Genomic DNA, 21,291 nt, shown 5'->3' on the forward strand with positions numbered 1-21,291 from the left:
TTCAAAGCATCATCAAGCTACCTGGTAGAAGGCAAAATAAAAGCCCCCAAATACACAGAATCACAGAAACGCCAAACAGAATGTTTTTATATGTTTGTAAATTCACAAGAAAACTCCACAACCCACACCTCTCCTAAAAATAATTTGTATTGTTCAGCTTCTGGAGCTGTTCTCAGATTTAGCTGCTCAGATTTAGCTATGCTTCACAAAATGTTATTGTTCTTATAATATATATCCTCAGAAGAGTCCTTCATGTATCAAATAGCACAAGTGTTAAGAAAGGAAGGGACGCTAACACAACCAAAAATTATAGTCCCATTCAGGCAACTTAGAAAATACCAGGCTGACCATGTACAGCAATATTTGTAACACTTTTGTAAATACGTAAGAGAGCAGTGAAAGTACCAAAAGGAAAACCAAAAATCTTCAAAGAAACATTTAATGACACAGACAACCATGGGGCTAAATATTAGATAAACATTAATGCTACAAATTATTGTAATTCCATCTGCACAAAGCAATAATGTCTCTAACTTATTACTTACCCAGTGTAACTGGTAAGGAATTTTTCTGTCTTCTTAGATCCTTTCCAAAGTTGCTGTCTTTACACTCGCTACTTTTGCTGAAGCCATATCTTTCCATATCTTCTTTACTCTTCAATGTGATAGTTCAGACTTTCAGGCCATGGTTACATGACCTACTAGTAAATCTACTTTGGCTTCAGAGATGTAGGTGTATAAGGGAAGGTAAAAGGGCTTAGTTACCCACTGAAACTAGCTACTCCAGATGGCAGATGTCTGACTGCCAACTCTTTCTTTAGGTTACAGCCATGCTTCTGCTGCCCCTGGGTAGACTGAGCTGGAGACTACCTATAAGTGGAAAGAATAAGGACTGCCATGGTGCTCCTTGATCTAATTTCATAAAATAAGTTGCTAACTGATTTTCAATGCAACATTCAGGTGACGAAAGGATAAAACCTGGTAAGAACTGGCTCAACATTCCACAACTCCAGTAAATTTGTATTTGTTCATTTTGGATTTTTGATTTGCACAACATCCTAATCCTGTATAACTGCATGAGAGAAATAATGTCATCTACCAACACCATTTTTGATCCTTAGAAGAGAAATATATTAATGTACAAATCTTTGCATTATCTGTGCAGAGCCAATGTTGACTTTCCCCAAGTTCATCCACCTGTGCTGCATTTCTGCTTGAAAATCTCTACCTCTGAGGTCTGTCGAGATAACAAGAATCCCATTTTTTGAACATTCATCCCACTATAGCTCAAAAGAGAGACTTTGCAGAACTTACTGTGAGAAACGAATGCAAAACAGATAAGTTGTAGAGACTCTTTTGGGTCCTTCTCTGGCCTGGAATGAGGACTTGATTCTAAGTGGCTGCTTTAGCCACAGAACTGCTGCCTATGTTTGTTCATATGTGCCGAACATATGTGAGAAGACTGGAATCAACAGAAGGTGAGTGTTTTTCTGAAATCAACATATTTCCATGATAAATTCAGCTTTGGGGCAAGCTGACGTTTTCTAGTGGAAAACCATTTAATACGCAAACCCTTCTCTAGCTGCTCTAATCTCAGCTCCTTACTTTATCATCAGGACCAAAATCTTCAGAGGCAGATTCTTTTCTGCTTTACATTTATGCAAGTGTGGTATACAAAAAGTACGACCGAACAAGTTCAAACAGCAAAAAAGAAGTTACCTTCTGCATTGCACTCTGGCAGGCCATCAAACCCTAACAGCAAGTTGCCTTCATCATCATATTGTGCATAGGTGCCTGGAGGACAGGTCGGGGGTGGTTTCTCAGTTGGAGGTTCAGTTGTAGTTGGTTCAGGAGTGGTAGTTGTAGTAGTTGTGGTGGTGGTTGTAGTAGTTGTTGTGGTGGTTGTTGGGAGTGTTGTTGTAGTTGTAGTTGAGGGAGTGGTTGTTTTCTTAATCATTTCAAGACCAATCAGAGGTTTCCCTCCAAGGCTTATTATTGGTTTATCTTGTGCACTTGCTACAGGCTTACTAAATCTGCCATGTCCAAACAAAGGTATTCCATCAGGACTCACCATTGGAGCACCCTTTTCATCTAGGAGAAAAGAACAAAATCAAAATATCTCAGTTATTATCTGTTGCAGACTTATAGTATGGTACTTAATAACCACATGAACGCTGAAAGCAATTACAAACTGCTGTAATTAATGTGGCAGAAAAGAATGTTGTTATCTAGAAAAGACACATGGCTAAGAAAATCAGTAAAAAGTTCAGAAGAATCTCAGGTAGATCACAATACTGTTCACTGATACCAGCTGTCTGATGAACGTTTATTGGGAAGAGTAGAGGGAGATTTCCTTTCAGAATCACAGTATGCAGACTGTGTCCACATTTAATCTAAATCAGTTTTTTAACAGATGAAAAGTAGGATGAATCCATATTCTGTTCCCTGTCGAATATGCTCAAGGAAAGAGTGGAATGAGCTAGTGAAGTGCTGTCACTGCAGATTAACTTTTGTGCCAAGTCCCAGATACTGCAAGTATTCACGATCACCATATAACTGCAGGCACTAAATCTGCATTTAAGAGATCTATTCAGATGGAGTGATATTCAGCCAGCAGTGTTTTCACAAATCATACACAGGGTTTTTTGCTATCTGTAGTCAGTTTCAGAAAACAAACAAAAAAAAAGCAGCACATATCTATGACTGGCACTGTGCAAATAGAAGAATAATTATTTTTATGTATAGAAATAAACAAGTATCAATCTCTATTCTGGCTCAGTTCTGCAGTCCCTTCTAATGCTGATACAAGTGAGACAGACTTGGGTGATTCGTTCTGCCCCATACTCAAGAACCTTGCAGGCATCCCCAGATCCTGCGATGTGCTGACTGTCTGATGTGACCTGAAGTATAGTAACTCTAAATGGCTTGTGCAGGACCTAGGAATGCTTGGAGCACCAAACAGCTCAAAGATTTGTACCATGTACAAAAAAACTTTAGATTTTTTTCTGTAAAATGGAAGCTGCAACTTACCAACAATTGTACGCCCGTCCCCTCCTAATTTCACTCGAAGTGGGTTGCCTTGAGAATCTTGGAGGTATTTTCCTTCAACATTTAACACTAGTCCTCGGTCAAGATCTACAATCTAAAAGCAATAGATAGACTCAAATTTAGCTAACATGAGAGATTATGAAAAGAAATTTCACAGCAGCAGAAATCCTATGGAAATTCAGATGTTAAGTGTGGTGAAGAATAGGTACAACACCTCCAGACAGACTTTTAAAAGTGAATATAGGAATCACTGATAAATTACTGCTAGAAGGCAAATCCCCAGGAGCAAGGCTTCAGTGTTGCATAAGAACCATATTCATATTGGCCTCTATAGTGCTGGCATGTACAGGAGCTACTCCCTTGACTTGCTGCACTGAGTTTTTTGGGCTACACTACTCCTAAGGTGGATTCATGTAATACTTATTTGAGTATGACCCCAACTCCTTTTAAAAACGGTATTTAAAAGTAGTCTGCTAATAAGAAAAAGAGAAATATTAAACTAGTTAATTTAGATTGAAATAGCAGTGAAAACAAAGTAACTAAGATTTTAATTGAGGTAGGAGACTGAAGAAAAGCCTCTGTCTCATAAAACAAATCTGTCTGAGAGCCTGGACTGAATTTTAAAGGTTACTTGAATTAAAATCCAGTCCTCATTGCTATTTCAACCCAAAACAGCTGAATTGTGTGCTGTTTTAACCTGGGTTACTACACACTGTGGCACAGAGCACAAAAATACAAAAGCTGCTAGCTGATGAGAACTGGGAAGAGGAAAAGAGCAGCACTTTCAAGTTGGCAAGAAAAACTTGAATTTGGTGTTGCAGAAAAGACTGTAGCAGGAGGAACAGTAAATCATGAGATTTGCCGAGGTCAGGCAGTCTCTGGAGGCCTTCAGGCCCCAGATGATGACAGATGACGACATAGGTCCTCTTGCTTCACAAGATGTTTAGAAGGTTCTACTTGCAGAAATGCCTTCCTCTCCTGCAGCAGGGAAAGATGCCCCACAGCTTCCCTTCCTGGGACCTTTCTAGCCCACTTTCTGAAGTCTATCTGAAGAGTCTTGGTCTGGCTTTTCAAAATGCCTTCCTTGAACGTGAGTTACCTGATGCACTTTTCTGTGCTCCTCTATTGCAATCAAGAAGACTGAAATGGCCATAAAATAACTGGCTTTATGCCCCTTCTTTTACTTGTATCATGTGGTGTTCTACTATATGAGCAGCTCTACTGACATCACTGAAGCTGGTCAGAGCCTTACCCTACCCAGTGTTTGAACAGGCATGCATGAAACATTATTTTCTTCACTGCAATGGTTGGTCTTTAAAAAAAGGACTTTAAAAGTCAAGTATTTAGGCACCTAGTAGGATTTGCTATTAATGGTGCCCAATATCTGAAAGTATCACTAGAAATTAGACTGAACCACAAAACACTCAAAAGTATCACTTTGAGGCCTGTCACCCCATAAAACCTACTGTGACATATTTGTTTTTAGAGCACCATGCCATTTATGGAGCAACTTCTCATGCTGACAGTCCTGTTCACGAACCTCTCTCTGGAGATGCATCTGGAAGAAGCATCATCACAGAGCCCATCTTTCATGGGAACTGGTCTGGACAATTTCCATTCACACTGTGCAGCAGTATCCTGGGGAGCATAAGTTCCACTGACCATGACAAAAAAAGTTTTGCTAAGTCTGTGGGAGTACTGATGCAGTTAAGCATTCAAGGCTTTAAATCAAACGTTTGAAATGTTTGAGTAATGAAATGGAGTATTTAGATTTAAACGAAACAGTGGAATTACATCATTAAAAATCACCTAATTTTACAGCTTCTTTGACTAGGGGCACTGTTTCTCCTCTATTCTCAAAGAAAAAGTAAGTAAAACAAAAGGCCAAAGCATCTGGAATTCGCAGAGGTCACCCTACCCACTTTGTTCCTTGTGGGCCATTGATTACTCTCTGTCCACTTGGTTTTCCATTATTACCAGTTAATATTTTTCCATTTCCATTCTTTGTTGTAAGGTTAGGTCGGCCATTGTAACCTGAAATAAGAGAAGGAAATACACTGTTCAGAAGAAAATTGTGCATACTACAAAGCATAGTAGTTTATAACATTAAAACATGCATTAAAATGCAGTTTAAAATGCAAAGGAATGCAAAATCTCTTAAGAATGTGCTGTTAAATGCAAATTCTGTGTATTTTACTGGCGAAGGTTCAAAGATGACTCCCACTAGCAACCCTTAGCTTTCTTTAACAGATGCAGATATTCAGGACTTTCTCATGATACATCTCAAAATCTGTAATCAATATTCAAAAAGTAAGCAACTGAACCAATGTGTAATATCATTGCTGAATATGAGAAGCCATATAAGACCCAGTTCAGCAGCCCACTTGGGCTGCCATGCATTGCAGCAGAGGTGGAAACAATGCCATCAAGATACTTTTGAACTTTGTAAACATCTGGGGTGTGTGTTGAGAGAAGAAATCTTATTAAACAGAACAATTTTCCTAACCTATCCTTACACAAAACTGAAGACCCAGAAATCACTATGGATGATGGAAGCCTGTGCAGATCAGACTTCAGGACCAAAGGCCTAGGGCACACATGGATTAGACAGTGTCCTCAAAAACTGGGCTCCCTGAGAAAACCCAAAATAAAAAAGTAGAATGTTATGCTAAACAACTGAGTTTGCATTCTGATAGAGAACTTTTCACAGGATTGCTGAACTTATGAAAATCTCAATTCAGTAACATTAATAGAACAAAGACAAGATACCTTGCCTATAAGGAGGTCTAACAAACTGCCGCTGGGAAGGGCTCCGTAGCCTGGAGTTCAGTAGTCGCTGGCGAGGGGACAAAGTGGAAGAGGAAACAGTTGGAGGAACAGTGTGTGTCGTGGTAGATTGAGAATAACGTGGCCAGATGAAGCTTGGTTTAGATGGGGTATGTTTGTTAGAGGAATGAATAGTTCGTGATGCTACAGCAGAGCTGCCTGGAGATTCAGGAGAAGATATTTTTAATGTTGGAGTTTCTTCCTTCTCTTCCTCTTCGGATCCTAGTTTGTGAGGTAGAAGAGTGTCCATAGATTTCCTCTTATTGCTAGCAGTGTCATATGTATTTTTATTACCTCTAGAAAGAGAAGGGGACCACTTTGCTGCCAAAGATGTAGGTTTCTCTTCCATCTCTTTCTGATCATACTCACTGTTATAATCATCCTCTTCATCAGAAACTGACTGACGAGATTTAGAAGAGGAGGAGGAAGGAACTTTTTGAGGAAGTTCAGTTTGGGACATTTTAGATGGTAACAGGTCATATTTTTTCTCTGTATGGGACACTATTCTTGTAGCAGCCCTTGACTGACTAGGTAATGAGGGACGAGTTTGTCTTGAAGAAGTGGATGACAACTTTGAATTATACTGATTGTCTTTTGCTTTACTGCTGGCAGAACTAGAGTCTGGCTTTGATTTGTAGGAAGGTACCTGAGAACCTGGCTGCTGTTGCTTTGATAGAGACAAACTTGAGCTTCCCTGAGAGAAAGATGTAGGTAATCCCCTAGAAGTGGACACTTCCTTAGGAAACACAGAGCGTCTGCTGGCTCTGTCACCATCTTCTGTTACATCCTCGTCATTATCTTCCTGCAATTCCTCATTACTCTGGGATGAGACAGGAGATGGCAGCCGCCTGCCCCTGGAATGCAGTAAGGAAGGACTGGTTTGTACCTTCTGCAGAGGTTCTGAGCGGGAGGTCTTCTGGGTCTTTTGTGATGGAAGATGAGAAGAGAACGTCTTTTTAGGCAAAGATACGCTTGGATGGCTTGGGTCCACCTCATGAGTTACAACAGACTGCCGATTTGATGGCAAACCCCAGAGTCCGGGCTCTGAAGTTTTAGAAGGCACTTTCACCAGCAAGGGATTTGGCTTTTCTTCCACACTGCCAGAGAGATCATTATTTTTAGCAAGCGGAGAATGGGAAGAGGCTTTAGGAGAAGGCACGTTAGTGTTACTTTGCCTCAGTTGTTTTGTTTCGTTATCTGAGTACTTAGGAACAGATGAGGCAGAAGAGCGTTGTGCTGAGGATGGTGACAACGCTGATGGCTCACGTTTCTCTGCACTAGTCTGCTGTGATGCCTCTGATGTGTGGGTTCGAACAGGGGTCCTCCCTGAGGCAAGAACAGGGTGGATTGTCCGACTAGAAGACAGGGGTCTAACATTCTTCCTGTGATCCTGGGCTTTTGGCAGTGTCACTGGAGCTTCTTCAGATGAATTATGATCCTCTGTCACTTCAGTTGACTGGAGATCAAGTTCCAGCTCTCCTGTCTTTCTGGAGGGTAACTGAGATTTACTTGGAACTCCTCGAGTCAAGACTTTATTCTTATATTCAGAAAGAAGACTCTTTTTATCACCAACACCAGGTGAATGAACAGATGACTGCTTAGAGGAAAGTGACATCTGCACTTGTGAAGAAACAGAGGAACTTTGAGAAGGAGATGAACCAGCATTCACAGGTTTTTTAACCCCTGAGTTGTCTTGAATCTTTGTTTGTTGCTGAGCAACTGAATCCTCTTTAGGAGCTGGAAAAAAAAAAAAAAGTGTTTATTCATAACAATAGCAGAACAAAATACAAGAAGAGAAACCAGTCAGGTAGCAAGAACAAGACTACTTAGGAGAACATGAGACAGTATTTATTTCTGTACTAATACACTTATGTGGATTTTTTGGTAACTTGAGTAAAACTTCAAGCAATTAAAATCAAATATCTATAAGTGGGGACTGCAACATTCGGTCAGCGGAACCAGATCTTTAGCAGAACTTAGTCACTTTTATGACAGCATGCTGCACTGTTCTGTCTGAGGCAGGACAAATTTTTAATTTAGGATTCAGCAAAACCCCACAACAGCACCTCTTTGGCAAGGAGGCAAACACAGAGATGTATGAAAGTAGGCCAATTTAGCTGACTTTAAAGAGCAGGAGTTGTCAGGAATAGTGCAATCAGAGAACCAAGTATGGTTTTATTTGGCCTTTGCATAACAAAAGCACATGTATTCATGCAGCATACCAGGAAATAGAGTATGATGTGCCTTTATTTAAAATATTACAGCGTTCATAATATTACATGTGGTAGAGCAATGAATGCTCATTTATAAGCTTATCTATTATACAGAATCACAGAATCACAGAATCGTAGGGGTTGGAAGGGACCTCCAGAGATCGAGTCCAACCCCCCTGCCAAAGCAGGATCCCTACACCAGGTCGCACAGGTAGGCGTCCAGGCAGGTCTTGAATATCTCCAGAGAAGGAGACTCCACAACCTCCCTGGGCAGCCTGTTCCAGTGCTCCGTCACCTCACCGTAAAGAAGTTCTTGCGCACATTGGTGCGGAACTTCCTATGCTCCAGCTTCTGGCCGTTTCTCCTTGTCCTGTCTCCACACACTGATGAAAACAGTCTGGCCTCGCCACTTTGCCCCCACACCTTAGATATTTATAGACCTGGATCAGGTCCCCTCTCCGTCTTCTCTTCTCAAGGCTAAACAGACCCAGTTCACTTAGCCTTTCTTCATAGGGGAGATGCTCCAGGCCCTTCACCATCTTTGTGGCCCTCTGCTGGACTCTTTCCAAGAGATCCCTGTCTTTTTTGTACTGAGGAGCCCAGAACTGGACACAGTACTCCAGAGGAGGCCTTACCAGGGCAGAGTAGAGGGGGAGGATCACCTCCCTCGACCTGCTGGCCACGCTCTTTTTAATGCACCCCAGAATGCCATTGGCCTTTTTGGCCACAAGGGCACACGCTTATCTGCTTATCTACAAGCATCTCTTTGGACAATATAATGATGAAAAGAGCTAGCAGAAATAGTGCTGAAGAAGTAAAATCCCGCAGGTTAGATAGAGGGAGCACAGGAGAAGTTAAGAAAAGTCAGAGAATGAGTGTAACTGGAACCAAGGCAAGAATAGACAGACTAAGCAATTAGTGACTGGCTTGATGCTTACCTGCTGGGATGGCGACACTGAAGGCTTTAGACTGAGGACCGGGTCCCCTCCTGTTTGCTGCACGAATTTTGAAAATATAGCGCTCCCCAGCCTGCAGACCATCTATTATGGCTGATGTTGTAGCTCCAGAGTAGGTGATGGACTTTGCTCCAAAAGGCTTGAGAGCAGGGGCGTATGAAAGAATGTATTCTGAAATGATTTGGCAGACGGTTGGAAGGAGGAAACTGAAAACAGTCCTGTTTCCAGCGGACAGACTGTATGGGTAGGATGAATTAGAACGTGCATTACTAAAATTAATACACTAGCAATGCACGTCGAGTCAACAGCTGGAGTACAAAGACATGATATATCTACAGATAGGTAAGTTAAATAAATATTTGTTCATCTTTATCGAAAGATAAAAACAAATCATTTCAATGATCTAATGACTGAGATGATTTAAGAAATTTGTCTTGTTCTCGTCTTTCAGATGAGGGTTACAGTGGTACACATGCACCCTGCTAGTTGTCTGTAGGAAGGGATAACTGTGAGCATGAAGAGGAGCTTAGCCACATGTAGATTTCCTTGTCTTTTGAAGCCTCTATAAGAGGCCAAAACAGGATTCTGAAAATAAATTCCAAATGAATGAGTGAAAAACTCTAAAACTCTAACACTACTTAGAACATGGAATTTTTTTTTTTTTCCTAAAAATTAGATTGTATTCAGTGCATTAAGAAATAATCCAAGCACTTGTCATCAAAACAAAAAAAAAGTCATGAATATGGAAACGCATTTGCTGCTTAGACAAAACAAACACCACATGGTATTAGAAGGTATAATGAATTTTGAATTAGATTTTTTTGTTTGTTTTAGAATGCAGAGGAGATGTTTAATTACAGAAAAACTGGTGTTACTCCTGGTAGCTTTCAAATGGCTACCAGAGGGCAGTTCTTTAATATGTGGTAGAAACACATGAAAGGGAAAGACTGCAAAACAAAAGGACAGAAAGACAAAAATCCCTGATTACACCATATACTATCAAAATGACTATGAAGTGCTAATCCAGTGGTTTCACTTAGCCAGTGTAAATATTATGTATGCTGTTTATTTAGTTTAAATATAAGGCCTCTCTTGTAATACTTCATAGCCAAGCAAAATGTAATGATACACTAAGTGCATATAAGTGTTCAGCCCATCAGTATACAGGTACCTTTAAAATAGTTCATCTAGTTGAATCATCTAAAGATCAGCAGCCAAATATGGAAGAGGGTTACAAACTGCTCAAAATTACAAGCAGATTTTAAATTTCAGATAATGTCACTGCATGATCTTATTTTAAAAATAATAATTCTTAGACAGAATTGCAGTTCTATTGAAGTAATTGGCAAAACTCCTTCTGAGTTCAAAGGGGAAAGAATTCCAGCATTGCCTGGAAGAATGAAGAATGCATACAGCAGATCTTTTATAGGGACACAGCACACTTCCCTCCAGGACTGGGACTTTTTAAACCCTGAGATGCTACAGCGCTGATAAGGCACTTCCAGAAACCTGTGTAATTGGAGAACACAATCCCATCAATCAGTGGGAATGAGAGAGGCCAAAAATCCGGCCTATTTCTTTTTGGAGGGAAAAAGGGGAAAAAAATCCAAGAAAGCTTTTTTTTTTTTTTTAAACAGCCATGCAAGTTAATGGCCACTGACAAATGAGCTTTCCACTCACCTATGACAGTGCTACACTGCACAAGCCTTATGTGTGAAATCTGTTGAAATCTCTATTTGTACTTGCTTTATAAAGCATAGGCTTTCCTTCCACAATAATCTAGAAATAAAACACAGTACAAACTCACTCACATTCTTGGCAGCCACTCAACGCTTCCTTAGTTTTTTTGTTTGTTTGTTTGTTTTGCCTAACTGTTACAAATCCTTTGGGAAAAATCCTTCCTGAGCTCCATTTCAACCTGCTTAATGATGGAAGAAGAGGTAAGTATGCATGTGTGATACCTCAGGAAGCTCTCTGATATCCTGGGAACAAGGTGATGGCTTCCCAGCAGTGCAGTACAAAATCTGGACTGGAAACAAGGAAATCTTGCTTGGGTGTGAGCCACTAACAACCAAAGAAGTCCCACCACAATCAGAAGTTTCAGCTTGCTGTGTAGTGGCAATCCGCTTTTGAGAAGACCAGATACAGTTCAGAGTTACAAACTGAGGATGATGACTTACCTTTGACTTTTCCTTCACTCTCTGGGAGAGCATCCCAGGATGCTGCTACAGAAGTTGGTTTACCCTTCAAGGGCCAAACATCTAAATTTTCAGGTGCACTTGTAGGAGCTGTGAAACAGACAAGCAATAGAAAAGGCAATTAAGAAAGCATGACCTACACGGTGTATGCTTTTTGCTTCTTCTTCTCATGGCAGAAATGCCTCTATGGCCATTTCAAAGACAAAGTACATACAGAACTCAGGTCCATGCATGCCCCTATTACATCTCCATCAGGCTGATGCATCCAAAGGAAGAGGCAAGTCCACACTGCTGTGCTGTTCCTCTAATATACCCAAACCACCTCTCCCACTTTCATCTCACTGCAGCGGTGCTAGATCTTTTCCATACATACCCGCCTCTGGGGTTCGCTGGAAAACAGACACACTCCATTTGCCTTCCTTTTCTCCCTCCAAGATTTGGACAGCAAACTCATACATGGTATCTGGTGCCAAGTCCTCCACCAGCGCCCGCCGGTTGGACACCTGCTTGTAATCCCACCTTGCTGATTCTCCCTTTTCCCGATAACGAACATTGTACTGTCTGAGATTAGACACACAAGAAAACGAAAGTTCAAACACAAAGCACATCAGCAGAGTGAAAGCAACAGCCCCCGAGGTCCCAGCCCCATGTTGCTGCCTAGTCCCCATTCCACAGCACTTACTTTTGTCTCCAGATGGTGAAGCACCCCTTACCAGCCACTGTCACAGGGGCATGCAAATTCCTGTGCCCTCAGCGAAACTGCTCCCCTTACCAACTGTTATTAAATAAATGCAGAACTATTCAGTACTGCACTGTCAGCATTTCACCTCCAGTATCCATTGAGAAAAGGACACATGAGATAACTACCGATTTGCTGCAACCTTCTGCTTTTCATACTGTGGGTCCGTCCAAGCAACAAGCACAGACTGAGAGGACATCACTCGAACAGTTATGTCCTGCACCACCTCCACCTCTTCCTCCTCTGAAATGAGAAAATAAAATGGCACATCAATAACAAGAATAGTGGAGATCTCATTTTAAATAAATAAATAAATAAATAAAATAAGACCCTAGTAATTTATTCTATAATAGGCAGATAGCATGGATGTATAGCAAAGACAGTAGTTGTAGAAAAGCACGTGCATTTGCTTACAAGACTTGAGTACTCAAATATTGTGCAGTCCTTTAATATTTTGCTCAAGCAAGCAGCTGCAAGGCACACTTCTTTCAAATGGGCTATTAATGCAAATGGTTCTCAGACAATACAAGATTTTCCAGTGTAAACAAACTCTCCTGCACAGCGGCAAAGAGTTCTCATCTACTACTCAAAAGTGGCTTAGAGGACTTACCCACAAAGAACACATATTTTTCACCACTTCTCATGATGGCAGTGTCTCATAAACAAGCCACAGAAGTGGAAATCTCTGCCTTTCTCCTGAAAGTGTTTGCTTGCAATGGGAGCATGTGAAAGGAGAAAGTAAGCATGAGAAATGGATGGCAACACCTCCACAGAGAAGATGGGATTTTAATAAGACACAGCTCCCAGTTCTGACAGAGGTATTTTCCATCATCATCGAAATACTTGAAACAAATCCATCCACCCTACACTGTTCTAATCATAATGCAAGGGAGCAAGAAGGTGGCGTAGGCAAGGAGATGACTCAGAAATTCACTCATCCTTTTTGATTCCATCTACAGTATATGTGATACTTTTCCTCCAAAGGAAAGTGAACACTTTCCTATGACTTTGCTGACTGGGCTGACTGGAAATCAACTCTGCAGAAAACAAGGCAGAGGTGTGACAAGAAGGCATCTAGTTGTGGAGGTGCTGGCTTCCATTTAATCAAGTCTTCTCATGGGATTATTGCAGTTCGTAATGTTTGCCAATAGCTACAGCAGAGGAGATTAAAAAATAAAGAAGAAAAAAACAAAAACTCAACCATATTATGGGATTCTGTTTTTTTATTAATACTGCTTGAGACACAAGCAAAGACAACCACCAAGCACTTTAACCCACACAGAAAAACCTATCTCTAGCATTTGCAGTCAAGAAACACAACGCTATCTCATTTCATTCAAATGTCTCCAGGAATTGACAGTTGATATGAAAGAAACATACCTATGACTTTTCTTTTAGTTAAAGATGACCTATAGACAGGTTGACTGCGTCCTTGGGTACTCCGTGATGGCAAAGAAACCACATGAACTGATTCAGAGGCTGTATGTGGGAGGCAAAAACAGACTTTTCTGTAAACTTTATAATTGTAAAAAAAACAACAAACATCTTTACAGGTAAAAATCCATTTTATTCTTTCTTAAGATACAAAAGGATATGTAATTTATTTGGATTCATATAATTTATTTCATAAGTTTCGGTATGCATACGGTAAGAACAATAAAGTTGGTACTAGAAGCAGGAAAGCACATTATTAACATGAAAAAAACACATTACAAGATTTCTATACTCTCGCTTTGAGTTCCTCTCCTGATAATTTGATTATTTAAAAAACATTTGTCCTCCACCTTGAAAAAACAGTAGTATAAAAGAATGAAAACAAGAAAAACCATGTTACATAGAATTCTCATCAAGATGCACTATGATACCGAATTCCCTCTAAAATCTCGACCAAAAAAAAAAGATAAAACAAAAACCCAAAATACATAACACCTAGAGACAACCTCAGCCTGAAGAAACTTAGAGTAAGGATGAAAGCATAAGAAACAGAAGCAGCAGCAGCAAACACAGCAGCCAAGCCCTACAGAGAAACTCGGACCAGAAGAGAACTGGATTGCCAACACAACATTTGCACAGATGTGGAAGAACTTCCAGCTACAATGAGTCTCTTTCCAGAGCTTGGCAGAAAGATGAAAAGTGAAGAGAAGGGATGAGAATAATTAGGAGATCCCAGCTAGGGAAGGCTGTGAAACCCTGGAATAACTGATAAAGGTGACCTAGTAGTTCTCTCTCCCTGAATAAACCAAGATAAATATGTTCTTTTGTACTAAGCCTACAAAATAAAAGAGGAAGTAGATACTTAGATTACAACGCCTGGAATTCTGGCAGTCATACGTGATTTTTGAACCATCACCATTCTTGTAATCCAAGACCAAACTGTCTGTGGGACAGGCTTCCAATATACAGGAGAGATTAAGAATTTTAACCTTAAGCAAATGCATCCAAGCAGTAAAGAGCAGCTAAAACTTCCAAGAGGGTTAAAGTGAGAGCCATGAGTGCAGACCTTGAGCCCACTCAAGGCAGAGAGCTTACAGGACAAAGACAGGTAAGAGGAGAATGACACAACACAAAAAGAAATGCTCTGCTTTTAGAGAAACAAAATTGCTGCAAACCCCATTGTTACAGCTAGCTGGAAGTCTTTTAGGTCAAGAGCATGTGATCTAATGAAGGAATGCAAATCATCACAGTATGGCAGGACAGGACAGGAAGCACAGCAGATGCCAACCTGACACAAACAACAATAGTGGCCAGGACCTCCCTAAGGAATTACTGAGAACATGGGCACATGAGGTTAACACTCCAGTATGGGTACTGTGAAACAGTTTTACTGGTAAACATGGATACCCTTAGTTAGTTTTTTATCCACAGGTCTGAAATAATGCAGGGGCACAATTTCTAAGAAGAGGAGAAGAAACAGCAGATTTGAGAGGTGCCCCACCACATGTGAGGAGACTGAGCTATGCCTCTTCTTCTCCGCCCTCCCTCTGCTATTCACACAGGTAACTTACACATGGTCTCTTTTTAATATATTTTACTGTGCTTTCCAGTTTGGTAATCACATTTTCATGTAACACCAAACACACTTACAGCAAACATTTTCATTTATAAGAGGAAATAATTCTGATGGCTACAATAACATGATCTATGGCCACGTAGCAGCTACAGGCAATGACAAAGATTGCTTTTTGCCAGGAGAACAGCCTTGTCGGATACGGCAAGAGAAACCAAAGACACAGAACGAATCGATGGGGTCACTGACAATGGCAGTCTGGCAGCAGTTGTCCCCCAGGTGGTATCATAAAAATCCGGCTTACCAAGTTTTCTTGCTTCCTGGTTTTGCCGTTCTTGCGGCAGCGGAGCATAGCTCATCCTTCGGCTGCTCTCTCCATACCCACGGATCTGCGATCTGCTGCGTGGACCCCTGAAGCCTGCTCCATAAGGTGGCCTCCACCGAAAAGAAAACCTGCCATCTGGAGACTGGGCACGAGCTCTCAGGGGTCTGCTTGGCATGTCCTTCTCTTCAGAAAATAAGCAAACACACACAAACCCCACCACAGTTATTATAAAGCATATGACATATATAGCAGCCCACATATATCTGTTGCAAGCACACGTATGAAATAACATCAGAACAAAGAATATAATTTTATAGTTTTTTTAATTTTGCTCTAAAACCCAAATGCAGAAAGAAGCTTTCCTAGCAGGATACTCCACAATGTCTTTTCTCTGGCACTTCAGACAGAGTGGTGCAGCACACCCAAAGTGAAAACACACTGTAGTACAAGAACTGCTGCCAGAAACCAGGATTGTCTTGCAGCTTTCCTGTTTAATCTTTCCCCATTTTTTATAAATCCCCTTTCCATAGTTCAGGCACACAAGAACATTACTTTTCTGGCAAGTGCTAAAGGTCAGTGTAAAATGAAGCACAGAGCAATTTCACTATTTTTAAACTTTTAGAAAGCAATCTACATTAAAAGCAGGTTCTCTTCTCCTTAATCCTTCACTAATGGTTCTGCTCACTGACAGCCTCGCATTTAACAGGTCTGTTCTACAAATGCCTCCACTTGACTTCACAAACTCCCACTAAGCGACACTTGAGCATTCAGTACTGTAGCAGGTACTTCATGTGAGCCATTTGGCAAGTTAGCAGTGCTCTTTTAAAAAGCAGCTATAAGGCAAGGATTCCTCAAACAGCTAATTTGCTTGCACTCAAACCCTCTCACCCATTGGCTAAGCCAGCTACTGTAACTACAGAAATGCCAGAACAAGAGCCTGGGACTGCACCAGCAGCCAGCTGCAGAGACCTGGCCAGACATCAGTGCAGTGAAGTACCCCCTGCCAGAGCAGCAGTGAAATCCTCTTTCCAGCATCAGCTTGGGAGCTCCTACTTATTTTCAGTTATGTTACCTGTGTATCAATGCCCCCATGTCCCCACATACTCCAGAAGCAGATTCTTTGCAACATTCCTGCTCAGTGACACATCTATAACCAAGCTTTTCATTAGGTCCTGATCTGCTGACAAAGTTTCACCTTCTCACAGTCTACCAATAAACTTTTATTCTAATAATTTATTCTTTGGAAAGGACCATAGTGACTCTCAAAGCTGTTTGAAATCTTTAAGAAATGCAAGATTTCAGTGCTAAACAGACATATAACACATGCAGAAAACAGCACACTCCCAGGGAACTATACTATTTTGCACTGAAAACTGGGCAGCAGCTCAGCACAGTAAACTTTGCTGAAATTTTTATTTCACCTACAGAAAGACAAGATCATCATTTTAAACACACAGACTTAACTGTGCCTCCCTGATGGCTGCTTCTCACCAGTCCAACAAAATGAAGCAGCTATAAACTCAGATTAATCAGCCAATTAAATCAGCACAATAAAGAGAATTGCTTTCATGAGGCTCCCCAGTCACTTTTCAAGGAATGTTCAGTCACACATACTGTTGAACACCTGCTCCCACAGAATTTATTCTTCTTGCTCTCCTGAGCAGTTGCTGAGCACAGATTTCGGAAGCTCACCATTCACTGATCATACAGGCAGAAGTTTTCAATCACAGCATCACCACGGAGAAACAAAAGACAGCAAAATCCAAGTTGGAAGGAAGCCACAGAGGTGCCTGCCTGACAGAGCCAGACCACCTCCAACAGTGTGCAAGGCCAGCTCAGTCTTCAAAACCCCATGGACAGAGCTCACACAGTCTCCCTGTGTGCCTGCTCCCGTGCTGCACCAGCTGCCTAGAGGGAAAGTTTTCCCAAATGTCCCACCCAAACTGCAACTTGTGGCAGCTCACAGCAGCCTAACAGCACGAAAGAGCAGCTTTCTTGTAACCCTGGTTCAAGCAGCAGCTGGCTGCTGAGGGATATCCCCCACTTTCCTCTTGGCCAGACCAGGCAAGTCCCACTTCCACAGCCTCTACCAGCAGCCCATGTGCAGCTGGCAGCCAAAACCTCCTCACATCTCAGCACCCCTCATAAGCCCCATCCTTGGAGATATTCAAGCCCATGTTGGATAGGACCCTGGACAGCCTGATCTGGTAGGTCACAGCCCTGTCCACAGCAGGCAGTTGGAGCACAATGATCTTTAAGGCCCCTTCCAACATGAGCCATTCTATGATTCTATGAACTGCGTCCCATTGGACAGCTGTTGTGGCTGTCCAGCTCTGGCCAGAAAGCAGTGATAAAAGCCCAGCTTTCTTCTCAGCAGTCCTGAACGTTGCTGAGCACTGAGAGCCTGCTGGTGGGGAGAGCAGGGAGTGACACTGCAGTGCATCAGCTCTGCTTCACCAGTCAAAGCCATGGCTTCCAACTGGAATTAAAACAGAGAGCGGTAAGTGACAAAGGATTCAAAATAAACTAGCCTAGCCAGAAAGCCATATGGCAAGAATTCAATTTAAAACAAATGTGGCTTTAAGCAAAGAGAATTTTACCGGTACTGGCGCTGAGTGAAGGAGATCAGCTGAGGTTTTAAAACCAGTGCTTCCTAAGGGTTCAGTTACTTTCCTCATTACAGCACATTTACTGCCCATTGTTTCTATTTTGCTAGTTAGCTTCACTCTTATTATTCTTCTTTCATTACAGTTTGACCAACAGGAAAGCATCCAGGACAGAGCTATCAAAGAACGGTTTAGATAGTCCTGATGGTAAATGTAGAACCACCAAAAACAGCATTTTTATGTGAAGCATGTGTCCAGCTAAGCAAGGAAGTTCTTTCTCATTAAGAACAAAGAGAAGCAGAATGAAATTTGTCCATGCTGCTGCAGCCCATGGCCTGGGAGCCATCGGCCTCATCCAGAACATGGCTGAAGGCCCTGACCTTGGACACAGAAAAAGACTGCTTCATCTTATATAAGCACCTGCAAGCTCGTCCCAAAGAGCTCAATTGCACCACAAAGCTGGACTCTCCATTCTCCACCTGTCAGGACATTTCCCACTCAGTAATTCCTCACAGACAGCAAGTCACTGCTTTCTGCTGTCACATCCCCCGTATCTGTGTGCTCTCTGCTCTGGTCTCTCCTCTCACATTGGCCTCAGCAAAAAGCATGGATTTCCACAGGAAGAGTAATTCTGAGACTGCAGTGGTTGAGGAACAAGAAAAGGTAACTTAATCCTACGGAGCATAGCCTGGTCCTGCTGGCCAGGCTCATTTGTCTTAAAACAAACAAACAACAACAACAACAAAAACAACACACAAAATTTAAAAAAAAAACAAATATTTGAATAATAACATTTTCCTAAACACCAGGTAGAAGGAATAAATAAATCTGGTGCATCATTCAAAGTAATTCAGTTCCCAAAGTAGTGATTCCTGTGGGGAGCCTGAACTCCTCAGGAACAACAGTCTTAAACAGCTCACAGTTCATGAAAAAAGAAAGGTCAAAGCACTACAAAGGTCAAATCCCATGATCTTCTTCTGTCACTAGGATCCAGGTGCTGGATGTGCACGTGGAAATGTCAAGACTTAGATTTATGAGAGTATGCAGTTTGTTTATTTGCCTTGCTGAGCTAAAGAAAACAAAAGAAAGCAAAACTTCTTGGGAAAAAAAAATAAGGCATTGTTTTCAGTCATGGACTAAGAGAGACAAGAACAGGTGCAAGATGGGGTTTGAAGGGGAGAGGCTGAAATGATGAAGAACCAGGGAAGTAACTACTTTATAGCAACAATATTAAATATTATAGTAATACTAAAGGCAAGATGGAAATATGAATACAAATGGAAATTTGGTGTAAACTGAGAAGAAACAGTGCTGAAATTGAGAAAAGGACAAGAGAGAAATATGGATGGAAATGAGAAATGGACAACTATAAAATGGATCCATTGGGGTGATGCTGGGCTTCGTCCACCTTCAACCAGACTTTGTACAAATTCTCTGGCTTCTTCCAAACAGTTAAAGTGACAATAAGAACTGGTTCACTTAAACACAAAAATCCAACAGATATGCAAGTACAACAACAAATGGTAAAAAGATTGGTAAATTAAACCTCTTTCTGTAGATGGGAGAAAAAGATGCATTGGATTACAACTAGGAGTTTTCATTTCCAATGATGCAGAAAGTAGTACATTTACCAACAGATCTAAATACACAGAAACTCCCATATCTTGCTCACTACCTGGCATAACATATCCCCATGTCATAGGATGGATGCTTTGCACTGTTGCTCACTCCCAACATTAATACTACAGGTCTGTCCGGGCCTGGTAAGTCATTCCCAGATAGATGGGCTTTTTAAAATGGACTTCTTAAAATGGACAGTGAGAACAATCAGTTTTAGGGTCCCTGAGGCAGTGGGGGCATTTCCACCACTTCCTTCGATTGCCTATAGGCTGATCCAGCCAGGCATCTCTCCTTGTCTTGTACAGTGATCTAAACATAGGCAAGTTGCTTGAATCTTCAGTGGAAGATAACTCCAAAAGGTCCAAAGACAAAACTTCAGATCAATGTGAAAACTGAACAACTGACAGCTATGACAGTGCCTGTGATGAGACACAGTAGATCTGACATTTATAAAAGCACACAAGCCTGCAGTTATTGTTCCTCAGTTAATACCTACTCTGGCACACCAGGAATTCAACTGGATTTCAGCAAATTCTTGATGAGGTTCCAAAACCATAGCAATGAAAAGACTAACACTGCAAATGCAGTCACTCCCGACATTTTTTTTCTAAATATTTTTTGGGATCGACTACCAAGCGATTGACTGAACTGAAAACTTATACTTGCCCATCTCCCCAAAACTTGCGCCTGTAAATACGACCAGACTTTTTGCCTGAAAACTGATTTAACAGTTTTGTGGACCTCCATTCTGGGCAAACTACGAAGATCAACTACTAACCATCTTAAGACCTCATCTAAAGTACTATCTGCAATTAAAACAAAATCAAGTCCTTTTCTACATTCAGGAAAATAAGAACGAGTGACTCCCCTGTGCTCTCTTCAGCACAGAAATATTAGCTACAGCTGCAGGAATTTGTATACTGAATCTTGGACCCAAAAATGCAGGGCTGATTAAAGCCCTGGTACTGACTTATCACAGTTGAAGCATTCACTAGTTTTGCCAAAGTTTCTGTGTGTGTCAGGACTGTGGGAGAACGTTTTAGAAATGATGTAAGCCCAGAGTTTGAGGTCTAAGCTGAGGATAAAACATCCTCTAAACAACCACACAAGGAGGCAGCTTGCACTTGCCAAATCACACAGATTCTTCAGAAGGCCTCATCAATTATCGAGCAATGGAAAAACAGATCAGCTCCAGATGAAAAGGAAAGTACTGACCCCTAGTAATCAATCTGTAACTGTGGGGAAAAAATATCCCAAGCAATTCAAACCAATTAGAATATGAATGTAAAAAGTAGCTGAAATCTGAGGCCACCAAAAAAATATAAAAAAATATTAAAAAAAAAAAAAATTGGGCGCTGTTAATTTACCACCACAAATCTAAGTGCAAAATATTTGCTTTTGCCTTTCGCAGTCAGCAAGAACTTTTCTGCATTTTCTCTCCATATGTCATTACTTTCAGCCCTGGAAAACTGGACCTATAAAATGTGCTCCACTGCAGAGAGAACACGTATTTGGCAGAGATGGTAGACAACATTCATACAGTCTATAAACATCTACCAATATTTTCATTCCAGGCAGAAGTTTGGGAGGCTAAGCACAGTGACCCAAACTAGCAAACTAACAGACTGAAAAGAGACATTGCTTGGAGATAATGAGCTCATCAGAAAGTGATCAAATGCACGTATTAGCAAAGACCAAAAATGCCAGCTGGGAAGGAAATCCTGACGTGGACAGCTCTGCTAAAAATCATCATG

The 21,291-nt window shown here is 41.2% G+C and overlaps 1 protein-coding gene across 1 annotated transcript in view; it reads right to left on the reverse strand.

The window, feature by feature from the left end:
• FNDC1 (fibronectin type III domain containing 1) overlaps positions 1-21,291 on the reverse strand; it is a 63,263-nt gene that overhangs the window by 22,799 nt on the left and 19,173 nt on the right. Inside the window, exons 2-11 of the mRNA XM_090135549.1 lie at positions 15,291-15,494; positions 13,360-13,458; positions 12,108-12,222; positions 11,614-11,801; positions 11,223-11,330; positions 9,025-9,213; positions 5,817-7,610; positions 4,966-5,081; positions 3,030-3,141; positions 1,719-2,090 (exon numbers count right to left, since the gene is read on the reverse strand). Of these exons, the coding sequence (XP_089991675.1) occupies positions 1,719-2,090; positions 3,030-3,141; positions 4,966-5,081; positions 5,817-7,610; positions 9,025-9,213; positions 11,223-11,330; positions 11,614-11,801; positions 12,108-12,222; positions 13,360-13,458; positions 15,291-15,494 (3,297 nt within the window). The remainder of the gene's footprint in view (positions 1-1,718; positions 2,091-3,029; positions 3,142-4,965; positions 5,082-5,816; positions 7,611-9,024; positions 9,214-11,222; positions 11,331-11,613; positions 11,802-12,107; positions 12,223-13,359; positions 13,459-15,290; positions 15,495-21,291) is intronic.

This window comes from Phasianus colchicus, chromosome 2 (assembly GCF_987193195.1).
Source record: "Phasianus colchicus chromosome 2, bPhaCol1.hap1.1, whole genome shotgun sequence".
Lineage (NCBI taxonomy): Eukaryota > Metazoa > Chordata > Aves > Galliformes > Phasianidae > Phasianus > Phasianus colchicus.